Here is a 25,812-nt window from a genome sequence, read left to right on the forward strand (position 1 = left end):
TGGTAACATTACACTTATGTTCATGGAAACTCTTGAAGTGAAACAAGACAGTCCCTCTCACAGACAGGTGGGGCTGCATCATGGCCACAGAGTGACAAGCAGATGGACGAATTAATGAATGACACACACAGAGACAGAGAGACAGAGGGAGAGGGGGAGAGAGATAAATTGTAAGAAGGAGTAAGGGACAAGAGTCACAGACTAACAGATAGAGAAAGACAGAAGGAGAAAGCAAGAGTGTGACAGTGTGAGAAAGAGGGAGAGAGCTGGTGAAAAAGAGGAGTGAGGCAGAGCTAGCGAAACAGAAAGAGAGAGGGGGGGTGAGAGAGGATGAGAGCGAGTGGATGCTGAAGTCAGCTCCGCATGGGAACACCTGTCTCCATTGCTCCGACACCCCGTTCACATGGCAACACTGGGCTAAAAATATCTCCCCGGCTCTATAAATAACTGAGGAAAGGGCCTCTCTTTCTCCCTCTCTTCCCCTCCCCTTCCATCTCTCACTTTCTTTCTCAAAAGGCTCTAGGTGGCGCTGGGGTGTCAGGGAGTCAGAGAGAGAGAGATAGAGGGAGGGAGTGTGGTTTGTGGACTGAGTGAGTGTGTGTGTGGAGTGAGTGTGTGTGAGAATACAGTCTCACATGCAGTGTGCCAAACTGAGCTGGAGTCAAACTGAGTCAGCAAGTGTGAGAGGTTTTAACATAGAGGAGAAACACACAGTCAGGCGCACTTGCACACACACAAACAAACAACTAGCACCACACACACAGGCACAGATACATAGAGAGTGAGAGAGAGAGAGGTGTGGACAAATGAAAGGGAAGACAACACAGGAGCACACAATCAAAGGAGAGAGAGAGCGAGAGAGAGAGAGAGCGAGAGAGAGAGAGAGAGAGAGAGAGAGAGAGAGAGAGAGAGAGCGAGGGAAAGAGGAGTTAAAAGTGACAATGACAACAAAGAAATCAGACCGAGGCAGGGGTAAAGCCATAAACAATAAGAAAGGGACACCACTTTAGAGAAAAACATATAGAAATAAAGAGACAAGAGATATGGAGATGGAGAGAGAAATATTAGAGGGAGGCTGAGAGGAGAGAGAAGCAGATACTCATCACACGGCTCAATGGCTGAGAAACGCCAAGGAAACTATTAATTGTTCTGCCCGGGGGCCGAGAGAGGGTGGGAGAGAAGGAAGAAAGGAGAGAGGAGGAGAACGGGAAAAAGAGAGAATCACAGAGAGAGAGAGAGCGAGGGTGATGAAAAAGGGAGGAGGAGAAGTGAGACAATCACAGAGAAAGAGAGAAAGGTCACAGCATCCCTTCTCTACTGTGGTACCAGGCCTACAGAAGGGCTGAGAAGAGAAGCAGGCAGAGAGTATACTACTATCTTGAAGAGCCTCTGGATATTTTGATGGGGTTTATCGTGCTAGAATGGTGTTCTCACTTCTCATTGTTGCTCCAGAGGAGACATTGGCTTTAAGGAGGTAAGAAAAAGGCGGGTGAATAGTGAAGAGTTGTTTAGAGTTGTTTAGAGCCCAGGGTGGTCGATGGAAGGGGGAGAATAAGGGTAAGTTCAGTGCTTACCAACAGCAGCTTGGGTTAGGGTGAGGCCCAGTGTTGGGGTTAACAGTAGGGTTAAGGTAATAGCCAGTGTTGAAGTCAGGACTAGGAGTATGACCAGTATTGGGTAAGTGTTGGCGTTAGGAGTAGTGCTAAAATGACCTTCAGTGTTGGGTCAACGTTGTCAAACTTCTTACCTCACACAGTAGCAGGTCGGTGATGTGGAAGACCATGCAGAGGGGGAACTTGGCGGTGAAGAGTGTGAGGAACCACTGAGACGCATACATGTGGGCCTCCAGGCTCAGCTCCTGGAAGTGGGACCACAGGTCTGGGAGCTGCTCCTAGAGATAGGACAAGGGGAGAGTTCATTGCACAGTACAGAGTGTACAAAACATTAAGAGCATGACAGACTGACCAGGTGAATGCTACGATCCCTTATTGATGTCACTTGCTGAATCAGTGTAGATGAAGGGGAGGAGACGGGTTAAAGGATTTCTTTTAAAGCCTTGAGACAATTGAGACATGGATTGTGTATATGTGCCATTCAGAGGGTGAATGTGCAAGAAAAAAGATTTAAGCGCTTTTGAACGGGGTATGATAGTAGGTGCCAGGCACATCGATTTGTGTCAAGAACTGCAACGCTACTGGGTTTTTCACACTCAACAGTTTCCCGTGTATATCTAGAATGGTCCACCACCCAAAGGACATCCAGTCAATTTGAAACAAAAAAAACTGTTGGAAGCATTGTGGTCAACATGGGCCAGCATCCCTGTGGAACGCTTTTGACACCTTGTAGAGTAAATGCCCCGACATATTGAGGCTGTTCTGAGGGCAAAAGTGTAAGTAAGAGTATATAACATATAGAGAGGAAAAAGTACTATATGTCAGTCAATCAATCAATGAGAGAGAAGACAGAAGAGAGCGAGCGAGCGAGAGAGAGAGAGAAGAGAGAGAGAGAAGACAGAAGAGCAGAGAGAGAGAGAGAGAGCGAGAGAGATAAAGTTGGTCTTAAATGCCATGCCGAGCGTAGCTACGTCTGACTTTGGGATCAGATTTTAAACCTGATTTGATGCTGCATTATGATGTTTCCTAGGCAGCGCCTGTTACTAGGCTGTTACAGTCCTCATGGCAGTTCTAAACTTTGCGAGGCATGTCACTTCTCCCACCATGTCGCAAAGTCCACGGTCCATCACTATGCATGCACGTTTTCTTAAGCACAACTAGATAGATCCATAAAGAATGGCCTGGATGGACCCGTAAGGAATGACCTGGATGGATCCGTAAAGAATGACCTGGATGGACCCGTAAAGAATGACCTGGATGGACCCGTAAAGAATGACCTGGATGGACCCGTAAAGAATGACCTGGATGGACCCGTAAAGAATGACCTGGATGGACCCGTAAAGAATGACCTGGATGGACCCGTAAAGAATGACCTGGATGGACCCGTAAAGAATGATCTGGATGGACCCGTAAAGAATGATCTGGATGGACCCGTAAAGAATGACCTGGATGGACCCGTAAAGAATGACCTGGATGGACCCGTAAAGAATGGCCTGGATGGACCTGTAAAGAATGACCTGGATGGACCCGTAAAGAATGACCTGGATGGACCCGTAAAGAATGACCTGGATGGACCCGTAAATAATGACCTGGATGAACCCATAAAGAATGACCTGGATGGACCCATAAAGAATGAACTGGATGGACCCATAAAGAATGAACTGAATGGACCCATAAATAATGAACTGAATGGACCCATAAAGAATGAACTGGATGGACCCATAAAGAATTAACTGAATGGACCCATAAAGAATGAACTGAATGGACCCATAAAGAATGACCTGGATGGACCCATAAAGAATGAACTGAATGGACCCATAAAGAATGAACTGGATGGAACCATAAAAAAATGAACTGGCTGGACCTATAAAGAATGACCTGGATGGACCCATAAAGAATGAACTGGATGGACCTATAAAGAATTACTGTGGGAATAAATACTGCTGAAGGACAAAAACATTGCAATAATAGGCTAACACATTTTAAGACATATTTTCAAATGGTTGCTTAACGGAACTCCCAAAGTCCTCCAACCATACATTCTAAGCAATAATAGCCATGTGTGGTCAACGAGATGATAATTTCAGCACCGTTTGGATTGGGACAGCATGGGGACTTGTCTTGATAAATCAATGTCAGATTTTTGTGTTCACTGAATCTCCATTTAGATATTTGGTTACAATTAGACAGGGAAAATGTTAGCTAGCTAAGTTGAGGTGCGTATTCATCATCATTAGTCTAGTTTGTTAATCTATTAGCAGGACTAATCAGAACATTTAGCTAGCATGTTATGTAGCGTAGTAGTCGATTATTTTACTCTTCACTCGCATAGTAGTCTTGGCCTGCTCCCCGACCAAAAGATTGTGACTTGTCAGATAATCAATCAAAGTGATTTTGTTTCACTGAATCTCTGTATAATTGGTTAATTTGTCTCTGGTTGGGCAAATAAGTGGCGGTGCAACTATTTGTTTACTTATCTATCACTGATCAGAAACATTTAGCATGCTAATCATGCTAAGTGTGTGTTTGTCAGCTTCTGCGTGTGTTCGCGTGTTTGTGTGTGTGTGTATGTATGTGCAATCGTGCAGATTCGTGGACCAAACACTCCTTCATCAACTCAAACACAAAGCCAATAACACTTCAAAACCCAGCCCAGTGTGAAAATCTTGGGTGGAAATGTAACAAGGAAATGTAAGAAGAGCAGGGTTGGAGGAAACTGTGAGTATGTCCCAAATGACACACGATTCACAATATCAGGGGTAGGCAACCCTGGCCCTGGAGGGGCCGCGGGCACTTCGTTTTTTTTTAATTGACCTGGAAGACCAGGTGTGTTGAATTTAGGCAAACCACTGAACTGATCAGTTAGCTCAGTTGGTCAGGTGTAGTGTCTAGTTGGAACAAAATCCTGCAGTACCTGCAGCACTCCAGGAACAGGGTTAGCTACCCCTGCCCTAAATAGTTGGATGCAGACACTCTTTACTGTGAACACTGGCTTCCTTCCATCTGTATGCCAACCCTTAGCGATCAATGCTCATACTCCTTAGCCTTGGGTGCTTGTCAATACTAACCCAGTGCAGCTTGGTGCTGAAAAAAGCCTACTTAGGAGGCTAAAGTGGATTTCAGTACCAAATTAAACTCCAATTCAATGCACTTACAAGAATAGAGTCAGTCAGTGTTCCTAATAAGGTGCATCGAACTTACTCAAATAAAAGTGAAGGTCACCTAGTAAAATAGTACTTTAATAAAAGTATTTGGTTTTAAATATACTGAAGTATCAAAAGTAAATGTATTTGCTAAAATATAAGTAGTAAAAGTATAAATAATTTCAAATTCCTTATAATAAGCAAACCAGACTGCACCATTTTTGTGTTTATTTTTATTTATTTACGGATAGCCAGTGAAACACTCCTACTCTCTGACATGGGTGTCAAAATGTATGGAGTAAAAAAGTACTTTATTTTCTTTAGGAATGTAGGGAAGCAAAAGTAAAAGTAGTCCAACAATTTATTTTTAAGTACAGATACCCCATAAAACTACTTAAGTAGTACTTTAAAGTATTTTTTTACTTAAGTACTTTACATCACTGTGCTGATGACGTGCGCACATACACACACACTAAGATAAGAATGCTAACCTGAAGCAGTCGTTCTAGCTGGTAGAACTTGCAGTGCAGGTCCTCAAAGTTCTTCTTGTAGAGCTCCCTCAGGCCGTACTCATACATGATCTTCACCAGCACACAGAATGCCTGCTCCTCAGGCATCTACAGACACAGGGCAAACAGAACCAGAGGAGGGTTAGCTAGAATATGAAAAGCGGGATGACGGAAGATGTGTAAGAAACGGGAGGTCAAGTTGTTTCCTTCTATTCCTTGACTTATTTGATTTTAGAAATGTCAACGTAAAACAAGAAGAGGTGGTATACAGTGCCAGTCAAAAGTTTGGACACACCCACTCATTCAAGGTCTTTTCTTTATTTAAAAAAAAAAAAATCAACTTTGTAGAATAATAGTTAAGACATCAATACTATGAAATAACACATATGGAATCATGTAGTAACCAAAAAGTGTTAAATCAAAATATGTTCTATTTTATATTCTTCAAAGTAGCCACCCTTTGCCTTGACAGCTTTGCACACTCTTGGCATTCTCTCAACCAGCTTCACCTGGAATTATTTTCCAACAGTCTTGAAGGAGTTCCCACATATGCTGAGCACTTGTTGGCTATTTTTCCTTCACTCTTGTGGTCCAACTCATCCCAAACCATCTCAATTGGGGTTGAGTTCGGGTGATTATGGAAGCCAGGTCATCTGATGCAGCACTCCATCACTCAGTAGCCCTTACACAGCCTGGAGGAGTGTTTTGGGTCATCATCCTGTTAAAAACAAATGATAGTCCCACTAAGCGCATACCAGATGGGATGGCGTATCGTTGCAGAATGCTGTGGTAGCCATGCTGGTTAAGTGTGCCTTGAATTCCACATAATTCACTGACAGTGTCACTAGCAAAGCACCAGCAAAGCACCCCCACACCATCACATCTACTCTTCCATGCTTCACGATGGGAACCACACATGCAGAGATCATCCGTTCATCTACTCTGCGTCCCACAAAGACACGGCGGGTGGAACCCCAAATCGCAAATTTGGACTCATCAGACCAAACGACAGATGTCCACCGGTTTAATGTCCATTGCTCATGTTGTGGCCCAAGCAAGTCTCTTCTTCTTATTGGTGTCCTTTAGTAGTGGTATCTTTGCAGCAATTTGATTCACGCATTCTCCTCTGAACAGTCAATGTTGAGATGTGTCTGTTACTTGAACACTGAAGCATTTATTTGGACTGCGATTTCTGAGGCTGGTAAGTCGAATTAATGTATCCTCTGCAACAAAGGTAAATCTGGGTCTTCCTTTCCTGTGGCCGTCCTCATGAGAGCCAGTTTCATCATAGCGCTTGATGGTTTTTGCGACTACACTTCAAGAAATGTCAAAGTTCTTGAAATGTTCATGATTGACTGACCTTCATGTCTTAAAGTAATGATGGACTGTTGTTTCTCTTTGCTTATTTGAGCTGTTCTTGTCATAATATGGACACCTGTTAATTTAAATGCATTCCTGGTGACTACCTCATGAAGCTGGTTGAGAGAATGCCAAGAGTGTGCAAAGCTGTCATCAAGGCAAAGGGTGGCTACTTTGAAGAATCTCAAATATAAAATATATTTAGATTTGTTGAACATGTTTTAGGTGATTACAATGTAGAAAAAAAGTAAAAAATAAATAAAAACCCTGGAATGAGTAGGCATGTCCAAACTGTAGTTAAGATAAATATAATGTCGACACTTAATCTCTATGGCTTTTCTCAATAAACAATGCACTGCCACAAACATAAGTAGGATAAATTCTTGGTGGAATTTATTGTCACTTGAAAGTGTTGTCTGTCTGTGGATTAAAGAGGGACGTTTCCTCCAAACATTCTTTGTCCCACTTGGGAATAGTTGGGAGACGGTTGGAGCAAAAGAGGAGAGTGAGAGAGGGACTTAAACAGAAAGGAGGATGAGGTGTGTGAGTAAGAGAAGCAAGGTGAGAATCTGGTGGGTTTGAAAAAAAAGCCAGAAGGTGGGAGTGTCAGTGTGAAATACACGGGGTGTGATTATGTCCACCCCCCTCTTCAATGTGTGAGAGTGAGAGCAAAAGAGAGAATGTGCGTGAGAGAAATACACCCACCCACACAGAGCAGTGGGTATTTAATCTGGGTGACAGTGTGTGTGTCCTGGGCTGAGACAGGCGCAGCCATTAATATTCCTGACACTTCCCCTGCCTCCCAAAGGGGATCCCCCCCCTCCTCCTCTCCCTCCATTTCTTCTTTATTACTCATCCTCTCTGCACTTGTCCCTCTCCACATTTCTCAATCCATCTCTTTCTCTCTCCCCCTCCTTCCCACCTCCCTCTCTCTCACGTCGTCTCTCCTTCACCCCTCTCTCTTTTTTCCAGTCATCCTCCTGTCAGATTTACTAGCCTGTTGTTTATCTATTCACTCCTCCCTCTGCTCAACCAAAACTTTCCTTCATTCCCTGTCCATTGTTCTCACTATCAGTCCTAATACAGGCTGTTAATAAGTGCACTCAGGATAAGTGCAATATTTTCACAGAGCCAATTCAACACTTTAAAAAAAAATGTGTCTTTGTAGATTTTTGTTGGAACTGTTTGGGTAGACTTCAGTCTCAACTCGTCTCTGTGGTTCCATAGACATTGTATTGACATTTGATCCCCCACATACATGCAGTAGTAGTACAGCAGCCAGGAAGGACTGTCCCTGACAGTAGCCAATCTCCTCATCGTAGACTGAATAGGCCTGGAACACAGAGCGGAGAGGGGACAATGTTAGGCAATAGGTACTTCATATCAAACAATGAACAAGAAACCTTTGTATAGCATGCATGTAACATACTGAACAAGTTATTTGTAAAAATGTGACACTAAATGTTTACTGTCAATTCCCAAATCTCTGGCATTCAACAGGCATTTCAGTGTTTCAGAGAGAAAGTCCTTTTGACATGTTAAGGTGTTCCGTTTGTTGTTTGTGTTTTCAACTTGCTCAACCTGTGCAGTTTCACAGTTCTAGACAAAAACAGAGTATACGAAACATTAAGAACGCCTTAATAATATTGAGTTGCACCCCCCTCCTTTGCCCTGAGAACAGCCTCAATTTGTCGGGGCATGGACTCTACAAGGCGTCGAAAGCGTTCCACAGGGATGCTGGCCCATGTTGACTCTAATTGTTAACATGTTGTGTCAAGTTGGCTGGCTGTCCTTTGGGTGGTGGACCATTTTTCATACACACGGGAAATGTGAAAAACCCAGAAGCATTGCAGTTCTTGACACAAACCGGTGCGCCTGCCACCTACTACCATATCTCGTTCAAAGGCACTTAAATCTTTTGTCTTGCCCATTCACCCTCTGAATGCCACACATACACAATCCATGTCTCAATTTTCTCGATGATTAAAAATCCTTCTTTAACCTGCCACCTCCCATTCAACTACACCGATAGAAATAATCAACATTTTCAAATGAATAGATTTGGTAGACATTGCCATTATTTTGACCTCCCCACAGTTCATTGGAAGAAGAAGTGTAAAGTAACATACTGTGCCTTCAAAAAGTATTCACACCCCTCGACTTCTTCCACATTTTGTTGTGTTATAACGTGGGATTAAAACATATTTAATTGTAATTTTTTGCCAACGATTTACACAAATTACTCGAATGTCAAAGTGTACGAAAAATTCAAAAATGTGTAAAACAAAACATGAAAAATAAACACTAATATATCTGGATTTCATAAGTATTCCACCCCATGAGTTAATACATGTTAGAATCACCTTTGACAGCGATAACAGCTGTGAGTATTTCTGAGTAAGTCTAAGAGCCTTGCACAGCTGGATTGTACAATATCAAGAAACATTCTTTAAAAAAATATTCAAGCTATGTCAAGTTGGTTGTCGATCATTGCTAGACAGCCCTTTTCAAGTCTTGCCATAGATTTTCAAGCCGATTTAATTCAAAACTGTAACTAGGCCACTCAGGAAAATGGTCACGTTAAGCAACTCCACTGTATATTTGGACATGTGTTTTAGGTTATTGTCCTGCTGAAAGGTGAATGTGTCTCCCAGTGTCAGAGGCAGACTGAACCCAGTTTTCCTCTAGGACTTTAACTGTGCTTAGCTCTATTCCGTTTGTTTTCATTCTTAAACTCCCTAGTCCTTGCCGATGACAAGCATACTCATAACATGATGCAGCCACCACCATGCGTGAAAATATAAAGAGTGGTACTCAGTGATGTATTGGATTTGCCCCAAACATAAGTCTTTATATTTAATTTCTTTGACACAGGATGCATGTTTTGGAATATTTTTATTCTGTACATGCTTTCTTTTCACTCTGTCAACTATGTTAGTATTGTGGAGTAATTACAATGTTGTTGATCCTCAGTTATCTCCTATCACAGAAATTAAACTAACTGTTTTAAAGTAACAATTGGCCTCATGGTGAAATCTCTGAGCGGTTTCCTTCCACTCCGGAAACTGAGTTATTAAGGATGCCTGTATCTTTGTAGTGACTGGGTGTATATATACATCATCCAAAGTGTAATTAATATTCATCACCATGCTCAAAGGGATATTCAATATCTGCTTTATTTTCTTTTTACCCATCTACCAATACGTGCCCTTCTTTGTGAGGCATTGGAAAACATCCCTGGTCTTTGTGGTTCAATCTGTGTTTGAAATTCACTGCTAGACTGAGGGAACTTACAGATAATTGTATGAGTGGGGTGCAGAGATGAGGTAGTCCTTCAAAAAAATCATGTTAAACACTATTATTGCACAGAGAGTTCATGCAACTTATATGACATTTTTACACCTGAACATTTGTTTCACAACCAATGTGAAACAAGTCAAGGGGTGTGAATAGTTTCTGAAGGAACTGTAGTCTATTAGAAAGGTAATGGTACTATATGTTGGCGACATAGAGAGAATGTTGCTGTTGTAAAGCTACTTTTCTGCAATATACATTTTTCCATTAGGATGAGAGAAAATGTTGCCGTTTTGAAGCTAATTTCCAGCAATCACAGTGTGTGATTCTCCCCGGCTGCCTAGCTTTTATTTGATTGTTAATTCTCAAAGATATTATTTTAAAAATATATATATACAGTGCATTCGGGAAGTGTTGACTTTTTCCACATTTTGTTACGTTACACCCTTATTCTAAAATGGATCAAATAAAATATGACAAAGCAAAAACTTTTTTTTTTAAAGAATTTGCAAATTAATAAAAAAGGAAATTGAAATATCACATTTACAAGTATTCAGACCCTTTACTCAGTACTCTGTTTTAGCACATTTGGCAGCGATTACAGACTCAAGCCTTCTTGGGTATGTTGCTACAAGCTTGGCACACCTGTATTTGGGGAGTCCCATTCTTCTCTGCAGACCCTCTCAAGCTCTGTCAGGTTGGATGGGGAGCGTCGCTGCACAGCTATTTTCAGGTTTGTCCAGAGATGTTCGACCGTGTTCAAGTCCCGGCTCTGGCTGGGCCACTCAAGGACATTCAGAAACGTGTCTAGAAGCCACTCCTGCATTGTATTGACTGTGTGCTTAGGGTCATTGTCCTGTTGGAAGGTGAACCGTCGCCCCAGCCTGAGGTCCGGAAGGCACTGGAGCAGGTTTTCATCTAGGATCGCTCTGTACTTTGCTCTGTTCATCTTTCCCTTGATCCTGATGAGTCTCTCACCCACTGAAAAATCACCACAGCATGATGCTGCCACCACCATGCTTCACCAAAGGGATGGTGCCAAGTTTCCTCCAGATGTTCAATCTTGGTTTCATCAGACCAGAGAATCTTGTTTCTCATGGTCAGAGTCCTTAAGGCGCCTTTTGGCAAACTCCAAGCAAACTGTCAGGGTCCTTTTACTGAGGAGTGGCTTCTGTCTGGCCACTCCACTATAAAGGCCTGATTGGTGGAGTGCTGCAGAGATGGTTGTCCTTCTGGAAGGTTCTCCCATCTCCACAGAGGAACTCTGGAGCTTTGTCAGAGTGAGCATCGCGTTCTTGGTCACCTCCCTGAGCAAGGCCCTTCCCCCAGGATTGCTCATTTTGACTGGGCAGCCAGCTCTAGGAAGAGTCTTGGTGGTTCCAAACTACTTCCATTTAAGAATAATGGAGGGCACTGTGTTCTTGGGGACCTTCAATGCTGCAGACATTTTTTGGTACCCTTCCACAGATCTGTGCCTCGTCACAATCCTGTCTTGGAGTTCTACGGACAATCCCTTTGACCTCATGGCTTGATTTTTGCTCCGACATACACTGTCAACTATAGGACCTTCTATAGACAGGTGTGCCATTCCAAATCAGGTCCAATCAATTTAATTTGCCACAGGTGGACTCCAATCAAGTTGTAAAAACATCTCAAGGATGATATCACTCCAGTGCAAATTGCTAAATTGTAATTACTTTGCCACTACTGGCCTATTTATTGCCTTACCTCCTTACTTCATTTGCACACACTGAATACATATTTTTATTTTGTGTTATTGACTGTGCGATTGTTTATCCCATGTGTAACTGTGTTGTTTTTGTTGCACTGCTTTGCTTTATCTTTATCTTATCCAGGTCGCAGTTGTAAATGAGAACTTGTTCTCAACTGACCTACCTGGTTAATAAATTAAATAAAATAAAGATCAATGGAAACAGGAGGCACCTGAGCTCAATTTCGAGTCTCATAGCAACAGATCTGAATAAATAAGGTACTTTTTTTTTTTTTTTTTTACATTTGCAAACATTTCTAAAAAACTGTTTTCCCTTTGTCATTATGGGGTATTGATGAGGAACATGATTTATTTAATCTTTGAGAGTAAGGCTGTAACGTAACAAAATGTGGAAAAAGTCAAGGGGTCTGAATACTTTCCGAATGCACTGTATATATTTAAATATATATTTTCTGCATGCTTTCTATCTGGTTTTGGTCATTTAAGTTGATAGTGAAACTGTTCTCCCATCTCAAATTCATATTTAGACGGCCCACCTAAAAATTTTATATACAGACAAAATACCTATAATAATCTCCATTGACTGTAATTTCAGCCATATTAACCGGATAGTTAGATTTTGGCAAGTCTTATCCCCCCCCCCCCCCAGTCAGATGAACAGGAACAGCTAGCATGCCAACTGTTCCTTCAGACTTCCAGTCATTGCGCTAACACTAGTTAGCATTGGCTCGTGAAACTACCTCTAACTTACTGGACACAGAGAAAGCAACATAAAAATGTTATCCAAAATCGTATTATGTGGCAGCTAGCGATATTAATAATAATAAATAATATATATATTTTTTTTATAAACAAAATCAGACCCCCTGCAGGACCCAGTTCAAAAATCTCTGGCCTAGACTATATAGTATAACCAGCTGTCGCACTGATAGTACATGTTGAGTTGGGAGATGAACAGCATAGAAAGCATATTTCCTGAGGAGACTGCCTCGGCCCTCCCGTTTCTTGCTGAAACCCTTTCGGGACTGTCTTTGCCTGAGCGACTTTAATCTGGCTGTGCCAATCAAGAGATGGAAAGCTACGCAAAGCCCTGTTTTCAAAGGGCAGATTTAACAACAGAGGGAGAGAGAGAGATCCCTGCACAAGTCTTCTTAAAAGAACAGCAGTCGGTAAGCAGTTGGCGTAACACCCTCCTAAAATCTATTGTCGTCTTTTACTGTAGGGAAAGACGACAATATGTACTTAGGTTACATCTCATAACACTCTATTCTACAAAATAGTGCACTACTATTTGATTCTTCTGCCCTACTAGTGCATACATTTGACTTCACTCGAACCCTCTGTCCTACGGGGTCTACATAACCATGTCCTAAGCGTGACATAATGGAATACAAAAGCTGCTACGTAACTACCTGGCTTGTGACTCGTACCATCAAAGGGCCCGATTCAGAATTGAGATAAGCATTCATTGATGTCAATTGGAGCCTTGCACGAAAATTGAAGTTGAGCAACCATACCTATCTAAAGTTAGAACACCGCTCGTATTGTATAAAGGGTTGCCGTCAGTTGTCATCATGACCATTCATGCCATGTAGTGGCATAATTATTGGCGTTAACGGCTAACCTTGGCGTTAACGGCTAACCTTAACAAAATGGATTGAAATTGACATTTCCATGCATCTTGCTTGCTGTAACAAGCTTTACAAGGGTATCTTGAATCGCCCTCCATTGCTTTTAATATGAAAATGAAATATGGGCTTTTCACCAATTCAATTGGTTTTCTGTTTGGCAAAGAATTCACATGAAAGTTTAATTACATTTTAGTCATTAGCAGACAACCTTATCCAGATCGACTTAGAGGAGCAATTATAGCTTAGAGCCTTGCTCAAGGGCACACCAACAGATTGTTCACCTTGTAAGCTTGAGGATTCGAACCAGCAACCTTTCGGTTACTGGCCCAGCGCTCTTAACCGCAACGCTTAACTGCCACCCCCGGAGCTATACCTCGCCAGGCTGTCTCGGGATAGAGAAAAGTTTGATGGAGTGTCCCCATTCGGATGGGGGTGGCCGTGATAGACAACATCCCTATTTGACAGTCGGACCAATTTTTTTATTTTATTTAATTAGGCAAGTCAGTTCAGAACAAATTCTTATATACAATGATGGCCTAGGAACAGTGGGTACAACCAATCACGTGATGAGAGAATGCTGGAGAATTTGACCTAATGTTCACATTGTCACCCTGTTGTTTCCTCTATACCTGGGCCTGTACTCATAAAACGTGCTGATCTACGATCAGTTTTAGCCTTTTAGATCGTAATGAATTATATTTTTTGGGACATGGGGAGGGGCTGTAGAACAGCCTGCAGCTGTTTTTTTTTCTTCCCATACTCACCCTGACCCCAATCCTTCACAAGGACATCACAGGTACATTGAACTCACCTAAAATAAAACACTTTAGGAAGAAAATGGGAGACAAAAGTGTGTCTCTTCAGGATGTAGCCAACCTTATCAAGAGGCAATCTACATGTATTTGCATACAAATGAGAGCCTGGCACTCAACTGGCCTAGATGGTAACAGAGGATGATGAGGCTTTCTGACACTCAACATTTGCTCCACAGCATGCTTCTGTGTTGTCTGAAAAACGATATGTGGGACACACGTAGCTTCATTCTGGACTCGTAAAAACATACATTGGATTTGTGTAGCTTGTTTCCGAACTCTAAAAGCAAGTCACAAAGTCCGCTACCGCATCTGTGCGTCCCAATAGGTTTTACTATGGCAACTTGGTGTGCACAGTATTGTGTGGTTTGTGTTTGCTTGTACATGTCAGTTTATAATTTATAGTTCTGCGCAGACCTGGGTTCAAATAGTATTTGAAATCTTTCAAATACATTGAAAGTAAGATCTAGCCTGCTTGGAGTGCTGGATGAATGGGGTTTGCAGTTTGGGGACTTTTCTATTGGTCCATTAAGCAAGTCAAGCTCAATCAAGCACAGATTAAGTATTTGCAATGATTTTCAATAGTATTTGAACCCAGGTCTGGGTCTGTGTACTTATTTATTCGTATCCAAGTTTAACATACAAGGTAAGCTGTTAGGTGCTCTGGCGAGTGATCCTGGATAGATTTAGTGGTACAGAAACATCGAAACAGGTATCCCCACCCACTGGCCTGACTCATACTCATATCTTTCCTGTCTCCTCTTCACTACCAAACCCTAAGAAAACAACAAAACACAGAAAAGACCCACAAACAAATATTTTTTAAAACATTTTTTAAGAGTGCCATCCATCCGTACCTTACAGATCTTGTAAAGGGAATCCTGCCCGTCTCCATCAGTGTCTTTGAAGTAGTCGTGAGCGGGGAACGTCCGGTGGATGTCTCTGGTGATCACACCGTCCTGGGCAGAGTCCTGCAACACACAACACAAGGACTGTTTTATGCCTTTATACGCTTAAGGCTACATTCACCTACCACATAAGAAATAGAACTCGGTGTGACCCCACAAACCGCTTTACACAGATGCACGTGCACCACACATTCGCATGTACGAAGAAAGGTACGGCTTCCATTGGTGTCAAAGCAGATCAGCTTCAACAGACTAGCGAGCTGTTCCAGTCATTCAGTAGAGACAACCAGAATCATAGTCAAAGAGAGGAACTTTGACTATTGGACACAATTGATCTGAAATCAACCATATTGCGTGTGTTATTCAAATATCTACAGTACGCACAAGGAAAACATCCCCTGAGGAACAACCTGAGCGAGCAAGAGAGAACGAGAGAGAGGGAGCGGACCAAGGAGGAGAAAGAGAGAGATAATGATATTTTCTGGTTTTCAGAACGTTTGCTGTGTGAGCGTCGCCCGGTGGTGTCCCATTCCACTCAGCTGCTGCAGCTTGGGCTTCTAATCTGCAGCGCAGCACTTCCTCCAGGATGACTGGCGGCCTGGCATTTTCACACTACCCACTGTGAGCTGCAGATAAAACAGGCCCCGGCACCCTGACGGCTCTGACTGCTGTGCCTGTGTGTGTGTGAGATGGACTGTGCGCTTATACACGTGCGTGTGACAGAGTGCGCGAGAAAGAACGAGGAAAATACACTGTCGTTCTCATTCGCCCTCTCTGTAGCTCACTTGTGTACCATAGAAGACAGACTGCCAGACAGGCCAGCCTTTGCAGGTTTGAGAGGCGCGCGAGTCAAAACAAATGTGCAGATTGACGTTCATTGTCATGAGTCTTGCCCCGGAGGCAGAACGGAGCGGTTTCTGCTAGATGGGCTAGCTGCAAAGTCAATATCGTACAAATTCATTTTTATGGGTTGAGATTTTTGGTGTTCATTTAAGGTTAGGGCAAGGCATTAGGGTTAGCAGTATGGTTAAGGTTTAAAATCAGATTTCATGACTTCGTGGCTGTGCCAGCTAGTGACCACTCTGCAGAGCTGCCTCCAGTATATGAGTCATCTCAATAAATGCCAACCTGCAACAAACGCACTGAAGTAAATGACACTCAATTGTGTGTAATGGAGTTAAAGTGAAGTGGAGGAAGGCACTGCTGACTGCGCGTTTTGTCGATTCCCTCGTTCTCCATCTCCAACAGAAAGCGTATTTATTTGGGCTTGATCTCCCTCTCCCCCTCTCTCTTTAGCTCTTTGTTAGAAGTGGGGAATTGGGGTCTTTTTCAATCAAAGCCGGTCTCCAGCATTTCCAGGATGAGGTACAATTTCCCCAAAAGATCTGATTAAAGAGCAATTTTATATTAACATACCCTTGAGTTTCCTTTTGTGTCTCACTAAGTGTTCAGCTAAATACATTAATTCAATAATTCCTTCTTCCAGTGGGAAAAGAACGATATTTCAGACAATTCTCAGAGGCCCAGTCATAGCAGGGTTGGATTTCATAAGACTCTGGGCCATGATTTGCAGTGACTATATTGAGCCTTTAAGAGCCAATGGAGTCACAGCAGGCCAAAAGATCAAATGTCAAACGGTTGTCAGCAGCGGTGCCACAGGGGAACATTCGGTCTTCACCCCCCTCATCAGGGGAAAAAACAACAGAGAAACTGTCTCAACCCAATAGGACTGGGCACAGCCTGGCATCACCAACACACAGGCTAAAATTAAATTCAGCTCACATTAGGTAGATATTGCCCATAACCCCAGACGGAGAATCAGAATACAGCCTAATGAAGCCTTATAATACATTATAACATGTTTATGCCAAGTTCTAAAGTATTGTATGATACCTGCAGGCTTTAAGTAAAGTGTTGCTCAAGGAGTACTGGGTTAGGACACTGCTGTGTTTCAGCTGTTTCTGCACAGCTAATGCTAATTGGATGTGTGTAGCTAGTAGCTTTCTCCATATATCGGGCCAATACGCTAAGAACAGTTTAGGGGGCAACTGATTCATTTCATTTCAGGAAGCAAACAACAACAGACAGTTGAAGGGCTTGACTGTCGCTGCCAGCCTGGCACACAACAACCTGTAACGCTTTAACGAGATTGGACACGAGGAGGGGGAGGTATGACAATGCATTATGGGTAGGTTGGAACTAAACATTTGATATGCTTTCATTACAAGCTCAAACACCAAAGAGATGATAATAATATGAGCGTAATAATAGCGTAGATACTAGCATGCACATGTACTCGCATGCACATGAAACATACAAGCACTCTGCCGCTCAACAACCCACCCTCCCACGCCACTATTTTAGCAGGCCAATAATTAAACAAAGTGCAGCACCATGACAACATCAATCTGGGTCTGGAGGAATCTCGTTGACAGGGCCAGTTGTAAACAGTTTGATTAAATTAACGGCGCATGTCACTACAAATTAAAAGCGTCATTAGTCAACTAATGGCAGTAAATAAGGCTACAGTAGGTCTCCTCTCTCTGAGTCACTCTTCAGATGAGCTACCCCCTCCGATACAAAGTCCTTGGTGTCTCTGCATCCGTGCCACTGGCTTGTCATCCCTGCACTCGAAGAAAGGGAGCGATAAAAGGGATAGCCGTCAGGATGTGGTGAGGCTGGATTCGGGTGCGTGCACACTTGTGCATTGGTCAAATGATATTGGCAATGCGTGCTTGCCTGCGTACAATATACATGTGAGATGTGTGGGCATATATTATGTATGTATATGTGCACGCTCACATGAGAGCATGCACGATTGTGTGCACCAAGGATTTATACACGCACACTAGACCACTGACAGGGGGCCAATGTTTTGAAGGCAGCACGCCTCCATCTTGGCATTCCCTCACCATTGTCAACATTTTTGGGAAGCTCTAAATATGCATTTATTAATGTATATATTTATTTTAGCCACAAGTATTCAATTACAGATCCCTTAATATAATGAACTAGGCAAGTCTTAACTGACTTGCCTAGTTAAATAAAAGGTTAAATAAAAACGGCTTACTTTTAAAATGGTATTACGTGAGCTAAAGATAAAAAATAAGAAATGAAAACATATATTTAGAAAATTCTTTCAAATACAATTTCTGGAAAGTTCTAATATTACTGTCCCCACTATAATAAAAATACTAAAATATGTCATGTTGTCCTTGAAATACTGCAGGATCCCATTCATTCCAATGGAGGACTGCTCCTACTGGGGAGTGCCAAGATGGCCGACCGGTGGCTTCAAAGCCTCTCACCGGCTAATACATAGCATCAGCAATCCAGAGTTTATATGCATCATTGGTGTGCACGTGTGTGTTCCTCATCACTTCAAAAGAGGGGGCCATTTTCCTGAAGCTGCTTAGTGCAGGACTTATTTCATCAGTCGATTCAAAGGGCTTGGAGTCGGGCCTTTGTCTAAATGATCCGTGGGTCGGCGGAAAGGTACAGTAGAACGCAGGTGGTGGTGCTACCGATCCGCTTCCGTCACACTCGCACTGGATACTGTACTGGATGGTTATGGTAGGAACACTTTGTGGCACTATGGGTGACCTAGATTTACCAGGGGCTCGAAGACATCCCCTCCCCCACACAATCTTATCATAAAGAGAACATTCAGGTTTCTCGAGACACAGACACACACACTAACACCCCCTTCCACCCACTCGTCATAACAGTTTCACACAAGGTCGGAAGCCCAACGAACCACGTTACGCTACATGACATAATAAATATGCAGGAATTTAAAAATCATTAACGGAGGCAGGATAAGATCAGAGTGGTGTGTGTGTGTGAGAGAGAGGGAGTGAGACTCATGCTGTCTTGCTAGTCCCTTTGGAGTAACTGTCTGGAGTGGGGGGTAGACAGTGACAGAAAAGGAGACAGAAACAAAAAAAGAGAAAGAGAGAGAGGAAGAGCTCTTCTAATTGCAGCTCGGGGGCCTGTTGGCAAGACAAGGCATTACTCAGCCTCACCGAGCAACACAGGCAGGTAACCCATTTACCACCCCGAAATAAAAAGTGCTGATTTTGCCAAGTCAAGCACCGCCCTCTGCCTCGCAGCTAACACCTCCACACCCCATCGCCTCATTCCCCGACAAGCTCACTCTGTAACCAGAGCCGGTGGTAAGTCAGTCGGGTGCAAACCTCAAGTGCCGCTAGCGTCTCATGCTAGATGCGCCGGGGAATTGGGTACTACAGCAGCAGGATAAATTGAGGTTAGCACCAGTAAAAAGGCGATGCTGATATTATAGTGTGTGAACAATGTGTTCGCCGCAAGATAAAGGCAGGGAATTATGCTCAACTAAAACACGATTAAGATGCGTTAAATAAATACGAGCCAAATGCTGCCCTGAGGATGGCTGGGTTGTGTTGTGTGTCTGGGAAGGACAGTAATCGAAGCTGCGATCCTGGCGCAGTCACTAGTTAATTATACAACGACTGAGACCTTGATCTGCCCCCCAACATCTCTCCAGCGCTCTCTTTTAGTCCATCGCTTACTCAATTACTCCTCTTCTCTCCTTCTGTGTGTATGAAAATTAATCTCATCTGTGCGCAGCATCGTAAACCCCATGGTTCCTGACAAACAAGCTTCATAAATAAGCTTAGGGAGCAGGGGGGCTCTAAATGGTCATTTAGTGACAAACATCTGTGAAAGAAACCTGCCTCGTGCAAACAGAAGACACTGTTTTTTCCACTGGCGCAATTGCTACGGCTAATCCGATGCTAGCCCTCTCAGTTTGCTCTATGGGTTGATGGCTCAAGCCCTGCTGTTTGGCTGGCCGAGACCCGGTTAACAAGCCACCGCTGGCCCCTGTCAGATTTCCCCTGGTCACAAGAGAAAGATAAAACCGATGACCTTCAAGCCCATTGATCTGAGGCCGGCTCACCTCTGTGGCACACCGGGGGATCACTTCGAGCACTGCTGGAAGGTTCCACACAGGCTATTGTGGTTGGGGATAATTATGCCACATATGGGACAGAGGTCTGTGTTGCTATCCTCTTGTCTAGTTTAAAGCCCAATCTTGATAAACGTTCCGGTCGTTGCACGATGACGTTCTATTGAGCCAAGATATGCTAGTACTGAAATACAACAACAAAAATGTGCAACGGTTGAGGGTTCCAGAGGGAATGGAAATCAACGTTATAGAAAGGCCCATATGAGTTGGTCGGGATGGGTTTTATGCAAATATGTCAAATTTGTCAAACTATGAAAAAGGTTACTCATCAGAGAGTAAACATGTTCGCGTCAGTGGAGAAGGCAACGAGAATCGCTTAACCATGGACATGCTTACATATGGCCAAACAGGACCGCTCTCAGTAAAGCGTACTTCCAAGCAGAGCAGTCAGAACCTGGGTCGAGCCCTTATTACATAAACAATGTTTATGTAATAAGGGTTTCAGATCCACTGCTGGGAGGCAGCGATGCCTCTAAACCCCAAGAGCCGGGACTGCTGGGATGTGTGTGGAGGCTCAGATAGGAGAGCAAGCCGTCAGAGCCCATTAAGCCCGACGTGACAGCCAGTCCAATCAGCGTGGCAAGAGATCCCGGCTGACAAGCGCTGCTAGCCTCCTGCCTAGCGACTCGGAGAGAGAGCAACAGTAAGCCAGACAGCTAGCTGCATTGTGCATATGAGACAGCTCCCCCTAATGCATTGCACATTAGACGCAGCGAGAATTAATCCATTAGTTCCTAGGATGTCACCTGGTTAGTGTGGGTCTGGTTATCAGACCCGTGCACAAGTTTCAATGAGCAAGCGTGACTAGCTTGCCCTGCGCATCGGTAAACACTTTGGAACGAAATGGCCGGACAGACCGCTGATGTGTGCGGGGTAAGGTCTTCTCCGCCCAACGCATGTTCCATTTAACTAAGCTCGTTTCTAGAACTTTCCAGAAAGTTCTCAGTAGCGTTGTAGCCTAACGGTGCATGGGATGGAACATTGCCCGGGAGTCTCTTGGAGCCTGGTCGACGTGTGTGACTGAGGCAGAAAGACGGGGCATGCCTTCACCCATCTTCATCCCAGGCTGAGGGGATCAGCGCCGTCACCAGCAGGCCACCCTGCCGCGCCGTGACCCAGATCACTGGAGATGCCAAAGCGCTCATCTCCCTCCCCCCCGAGGGGAGAGAGCGAGGGCGGTGTAGTGCAGCGGCTCAGATGAACAGGCAGCACGCCGTGTCAGAGAGCATGTCTGTCTGAGGACTAAACCTCGGCACCCTTCCAAGGAGAGGACACTTCTCGGTCATGGTCGTGACGGAGGGGCTGGATATAAAGCAGACATTGATCCATAACTGGTTGTGGGAAGTCATGAGGTACCGTCATGCTTATTACCGTCCCAATGAGATGGCACGACGACGAGTTAAAACGTTCGATCACGTTAAGTGTGTATCTATGTTCTCTCATTCTCCCTTATTCACTCCCCACTTTTCAGTTCATCAACTGTCCCTTTAGGGGTTGTGCGTCAACGGTGTAAAACAAAGGTGTCCCATTTTCTTTCCCCGCTTTAAAGGCTGGCAATACAGTTATGGTTAATCACACTGTCAAATGGAAAATATCCAAGGACAATGTGATACTGAATACTATGGTAGGCATTTACCTCTGGCCAAACCTCTGGAGGAGACCTGCAGCATAGAGAGACTGAGGGAGGCTGCCGCTGTGCTCAGGGCAGGCAGGGTGAGAGAGACGGAGGCTGAGAGAGAAGAGTAGAGCCAGATGATTGACAAGGGATATTATCTGGCCCATTTCTCCCCTGGGTGAAATCTAGCACTTCAAAGCAGCCCATAATTGAAATGTAAAAACAGCTGCATTCTTAGCCTGATCACACAGTCCAACCTTGAGGAAGAGCAACCAAATAAAAAGGTGAGAGAAGAGGAAGAGGGGAGGGAGGGAAGGAAGGAGAGGTGGGGTCGGGTGCATTTTTAAGCCTTGCCAGTGTAGACAGATTCATTTCGTTTATGCATTATGCATGTGTGGCGCTGCGTGTGATCATGCTGACGGCTTGTTATTAAGTGTGTCGTCGGGAGAAAACACACAGCGCGTCAAAAGACCTCACACACGCAAACGCTTCGAACTTAGTCAATACTAGCATTGCGCGAGAAAGAGAGAGATCGCTTTCTTCACTGCTTGGAGTGCCCCAGCCGCTATAAACCATGCGCCAACACGTAACATCGCTCCAGACACCTGGATCACCACCATTTCTCATTTGTCATCCCCAGGCCACCGTAATATATTCCGCTAATATTCAGACAATGGCAGTCAGTTAATTAAAAATCAAGTCCCTCGGCGACCTTTGTCCTTTTGTCGAGGCTAGGATTCTTTTGGGGGGGGGGGCGTCCCTCAGGGGGTACAACAGCTGGCCGTCTTGACAGATTGCAAACTCATCTGTTGCAGTGTTGTCATTGTGGTTTTAGTGGCCAATGAGTGGCGATGCATTCTAATTTGTCCGGGACTGTAGGCTTATTCCAAGTGGAGTGCACTTGGCACCAACTCTGCAAAGTGAAGCAGGGTGCTGGAGCAGGATAGGAGTGGGGCCAGCCTGTTGGTACAGGGTACAGGATAAAGTGCATCCCCCGGCTCCTGACATTTCTATATTTGTGTTTATACCGGAGGACATGGATTGTGTTCTTTCTTTCCTCCCCATCAGGGCTTGGGCTGAGCTTTCCCTGGCGAGGGACAGTCTGGGGGGCAAGCTAATTGAGCGAGGTGGACAGCACTCTGGTGAGCTGGGGGTAAAGCTGCGAGGTTGGATGGGTTTATTAGAGTGTGTGTGTGTGTGCGTGTGTGTGTGTGTGAGCATCTGGTGTCAGTGTCTCAGTTCACCTCTCTGACCCGGCTGTGAAAGCCAACATGAGAACACAGTGTACTCCGCCATGCTCCAGTACAGGCACACAACACAAGGTGAAGGTTTCAAAGCACACTCGACAAGGAAGACCGAAGGAGACCCTACTGTGCCAAAGTATAATAATCTTAAATCATTACTTACAGCACTTACAACACGACATAGTGGGGCAAAAAAAGTATTTAGTCAGCCACCAATTGTGCATGTTCTCTCACTTAAAAAGATGAGGCCTGTAATTTGCATCATAGGTTCACTTCAACTATGACAGAAAAAATTTGAAAAACAAAATAGAAAAAAAATCACATTGTAGGATTTTTAATTAATTTATTTGCAAATTATGGTGGAAAATAAGTATTTAATCAATAACAAAAGTTTATCTCAATACTTTGTTATATACCCTTTGTTGGCAATGACAGAGGTCAAATGTTTTCTGTAAGTCTTCACAAGGTTTTCACACACTGTTGCTGGTATTTTGGCCCATTCCTCCATGCAGATCTCCTCTAGAGCAGTGATGTTTTGGGGCTGTTGCTGGGCAACACGGACTTTCCGTGTTGAGCAAGAGCACACTTCTCCGGCGTGCCAGTGACCATCGAAGGTTAGCATCATTTGGCCACTGAAGTCGGTTACAATGGCGAACTGCAGCCAGGTCAAGACTCTGGTGACGATGACGAGCACGCAGATAAACTTCACTGAGATGGTTTCTGTTGTGTTTATATTTTTGATCAGTATATTTACAAGGCCCTTTCCCACTCCACTCTACCTCCCAGTCAAAGACTACATACAGACCATATCTACAGAGCACATGGTAGTAGGTAAAACTTTCTGCATGGCCAGTCACTTTTGTATCCCCCCTCAGATAGAAACAGATGGAAATGTACTGGAAATGTGCTGCGTTGGGCTCCAATTTGAGCTGAACCCTTCAAGTTACCATGGCCATTCCCTCCTTCCAATACATTCTCCAGTTGCTCTTTTATTCCTAACCTCAAAAGGAGACTTGTTGGATGACAGTGATGCTGGGTAAGGCCTCAGATCCCGAAGGGACACAGAGAGTCTGGACATTCTGGAGGAGATCGATGTGACCCCCTGTGTATGAGAGCTGTTCCAGCTCAACATCTCTCCTCCTCAGCCCAACCACCTACTACTTCAGTCGCACTGCAGCCCGAATAAAACGCAGCTTTAAAACGCAGCTTTAAAATATATTTTTTCCCCCTTGGGCTCTGATCAGCTCCTTCCCCCTCAGAGCGTCTTCTCTCAACAGAGCGTATCAGCTCAGCAAATATCCTCTCGCAGTCACATCCACCACTGCCTGGGCACAGAGTTCAAGTGACTGCGAAGAACAACTTGGGGTCCCGTCTTCAATTTCTCCACTAATTGTGCCAGCAGTGTTTTTGCTCAGTACAGGCCTTGGGATAAAGCATTTCTTGCACAGGGGGCAGCTGTTGACAACCCAATGATCATCGTGAATCCAGAAGTCATTAATACAGCCCATAAAGTAGCTGTGTCCACAGGGAATAGCTACCGGCTCCTTCGGTAGATCCAGACAAATCAAAAAAATTGATTGAATCCATAGCCATTGCCATTTTGTTTCACTTCCTAACAGACTGAGCAGCAGTGTAGGAGAGAAACACTACATGACCAAAGGTAGGTGGACACCTGCTCGTCTAACATCCCGTTACAAACGTATGGGTATTAATATAGTTTGTCCCCCTTTGCTGCTATAACATCCTCCACTCTTCTGGGAAGGCTTTCCACTAGATGTTGGAACATTGCTGCGGGGACTTGCTGCGGGGACTTGCTTCCATTCAGCCATAAGAGCATTAAGTGAGGTCGGGTACTGATATTGGGGGATTAGGCCTTGCCCGCAGTCGGCGTTCCAATTCATCCAAAAGGTGTTCTTCCACACCGATCTTGACAAACCATTTCTATATGGACCTCGCTTTGTGCACAGGGGCATTGTCATGTTGAAACAGGAAAGGGCATTCCCCAAACTTTTGCCACAAAGTTGGAAGCACAGAATCGTCTAGAATGTTGTATGCTATTGCGTTAAGATTTCCCTTCACTGGAACTAAGGGGCCTAGTCCAAACCATGAAAAACCACCCCAGATCATTAGTCCTCCTCCACCAAACGTTACAGTTGGCACTATGCATTGTGGCAGGTAGCGTTCCCCTGGCATTTGTCCGTCGGACTGCCAGATGGTGAAGCGTGATTCATTACTTCAGAAAATGCGTTTCTACTGCTCCAGAGTCCAATGGCGGCGAGCTTCACACAACTCCAGCCAATGCTTGGCATTGCGCGTGGTGATCTTAGGCTTGTGTGTGGCTGCTTGGCCATGAAAACCCATTTCATGAAGCTCCCAACAAACAGTTATTGTGCTGACGTTGCTTCCAGAGGCAGTTTGGAACTCGGTAGTGAGTGTTGCAACCGAGGACAAACCATTTTTATGCACTTTAGCACTCTGCGGTCCCATTCGGGGAGCTTGTGAGCTCTTCAGCCACGCCATTCTACTGCCAATGTTTGTTTATGGAGATTGCATGGCTGCGTGCTCAACTTTATACACCAGTGGTTGTTAACCTTGTTGGAGGTACTGAACCCCACCAGTTTCATTATGCACATTCACCGAACCCTTCTTAATTGGAAAAATAAAACATGATGTTTTCAAATTCAAAACATAGTTTACTGGTGCACAAAATGAACCGTGCATCAACGTCACTGTGTTCAAAGAAAAAAATTATCAAAACATGATTTTCACACAAAAACAAAAACATAATAATGAATATTTGCTGCAAATCAATGTAACTTCTGCTGTTGCCTTTCAGAGACCAGTACAGAAATGCGCGGCTTCACCTTGGCAAATGCCAATCTCATGTCATTTTCGCAACAATGTATGTTCCTTTTCTTCATTTTTAAGTCCAGCATCCTCGAAA

The 25,812-nt window shown here is 44.0% G+C and overlaps 1 protein-coding gene across 4 annotated transcripts in view; it reads right to left on the reverse strand.

Moving 5' to 3' along the window:
• Positions 1-25,812, reverse strand: part of LOC123997378 (rab GTPase-activating protein 1-like) — a 173,795-nt gene that overhangs the window by 34,379 nt on the left and 113,604 nt on the right. For all 4 annotated transcript variants that reach the window (XM_046301540.1, XM_046301539.1, XM_046301541.1 and 1 more), the window contains exons 14-17: positions 14,951-15,064; positions 7,883-7,957; positions 5,248-5,373; positions 1,748-1,891 (exon numbers count right to left, since the gene is read on the reverse strand). In XM_046301540.1, coding sequence (XP_046157496.1) covers positions 1,748-1,891; positions 5,248-5,373; positions 7,883-7,957; positions 14,951-15,064 — 459 coding nt within the window. The remainder of the gene's footprint in view (positions 1-1,747; positions 1,892-5,247; positions 5,374-7,882; positions 7,958-14,950; positions 15,065-25,812) is intronic.

Source organism: Oncorhynchus gorbuscha, linkage group LG15 (genome assembly GCF_021184085.1).
Source record: "Oncorhynchus gorbuscha isolate QuinsamMale2020 ecotype Even-year linkage group LG15, OgorEven_v1.0, whole genome shotgun sequence".
In the NCBI taxonomy this organism is placed as follows: domain Eukaryota; kingdom Metazoa; phylum Chordata; class Actinopteri; order Salmoniformes; family Salmonidae; genus Oncorhynchus; species Oncorhynchus gorbuscha.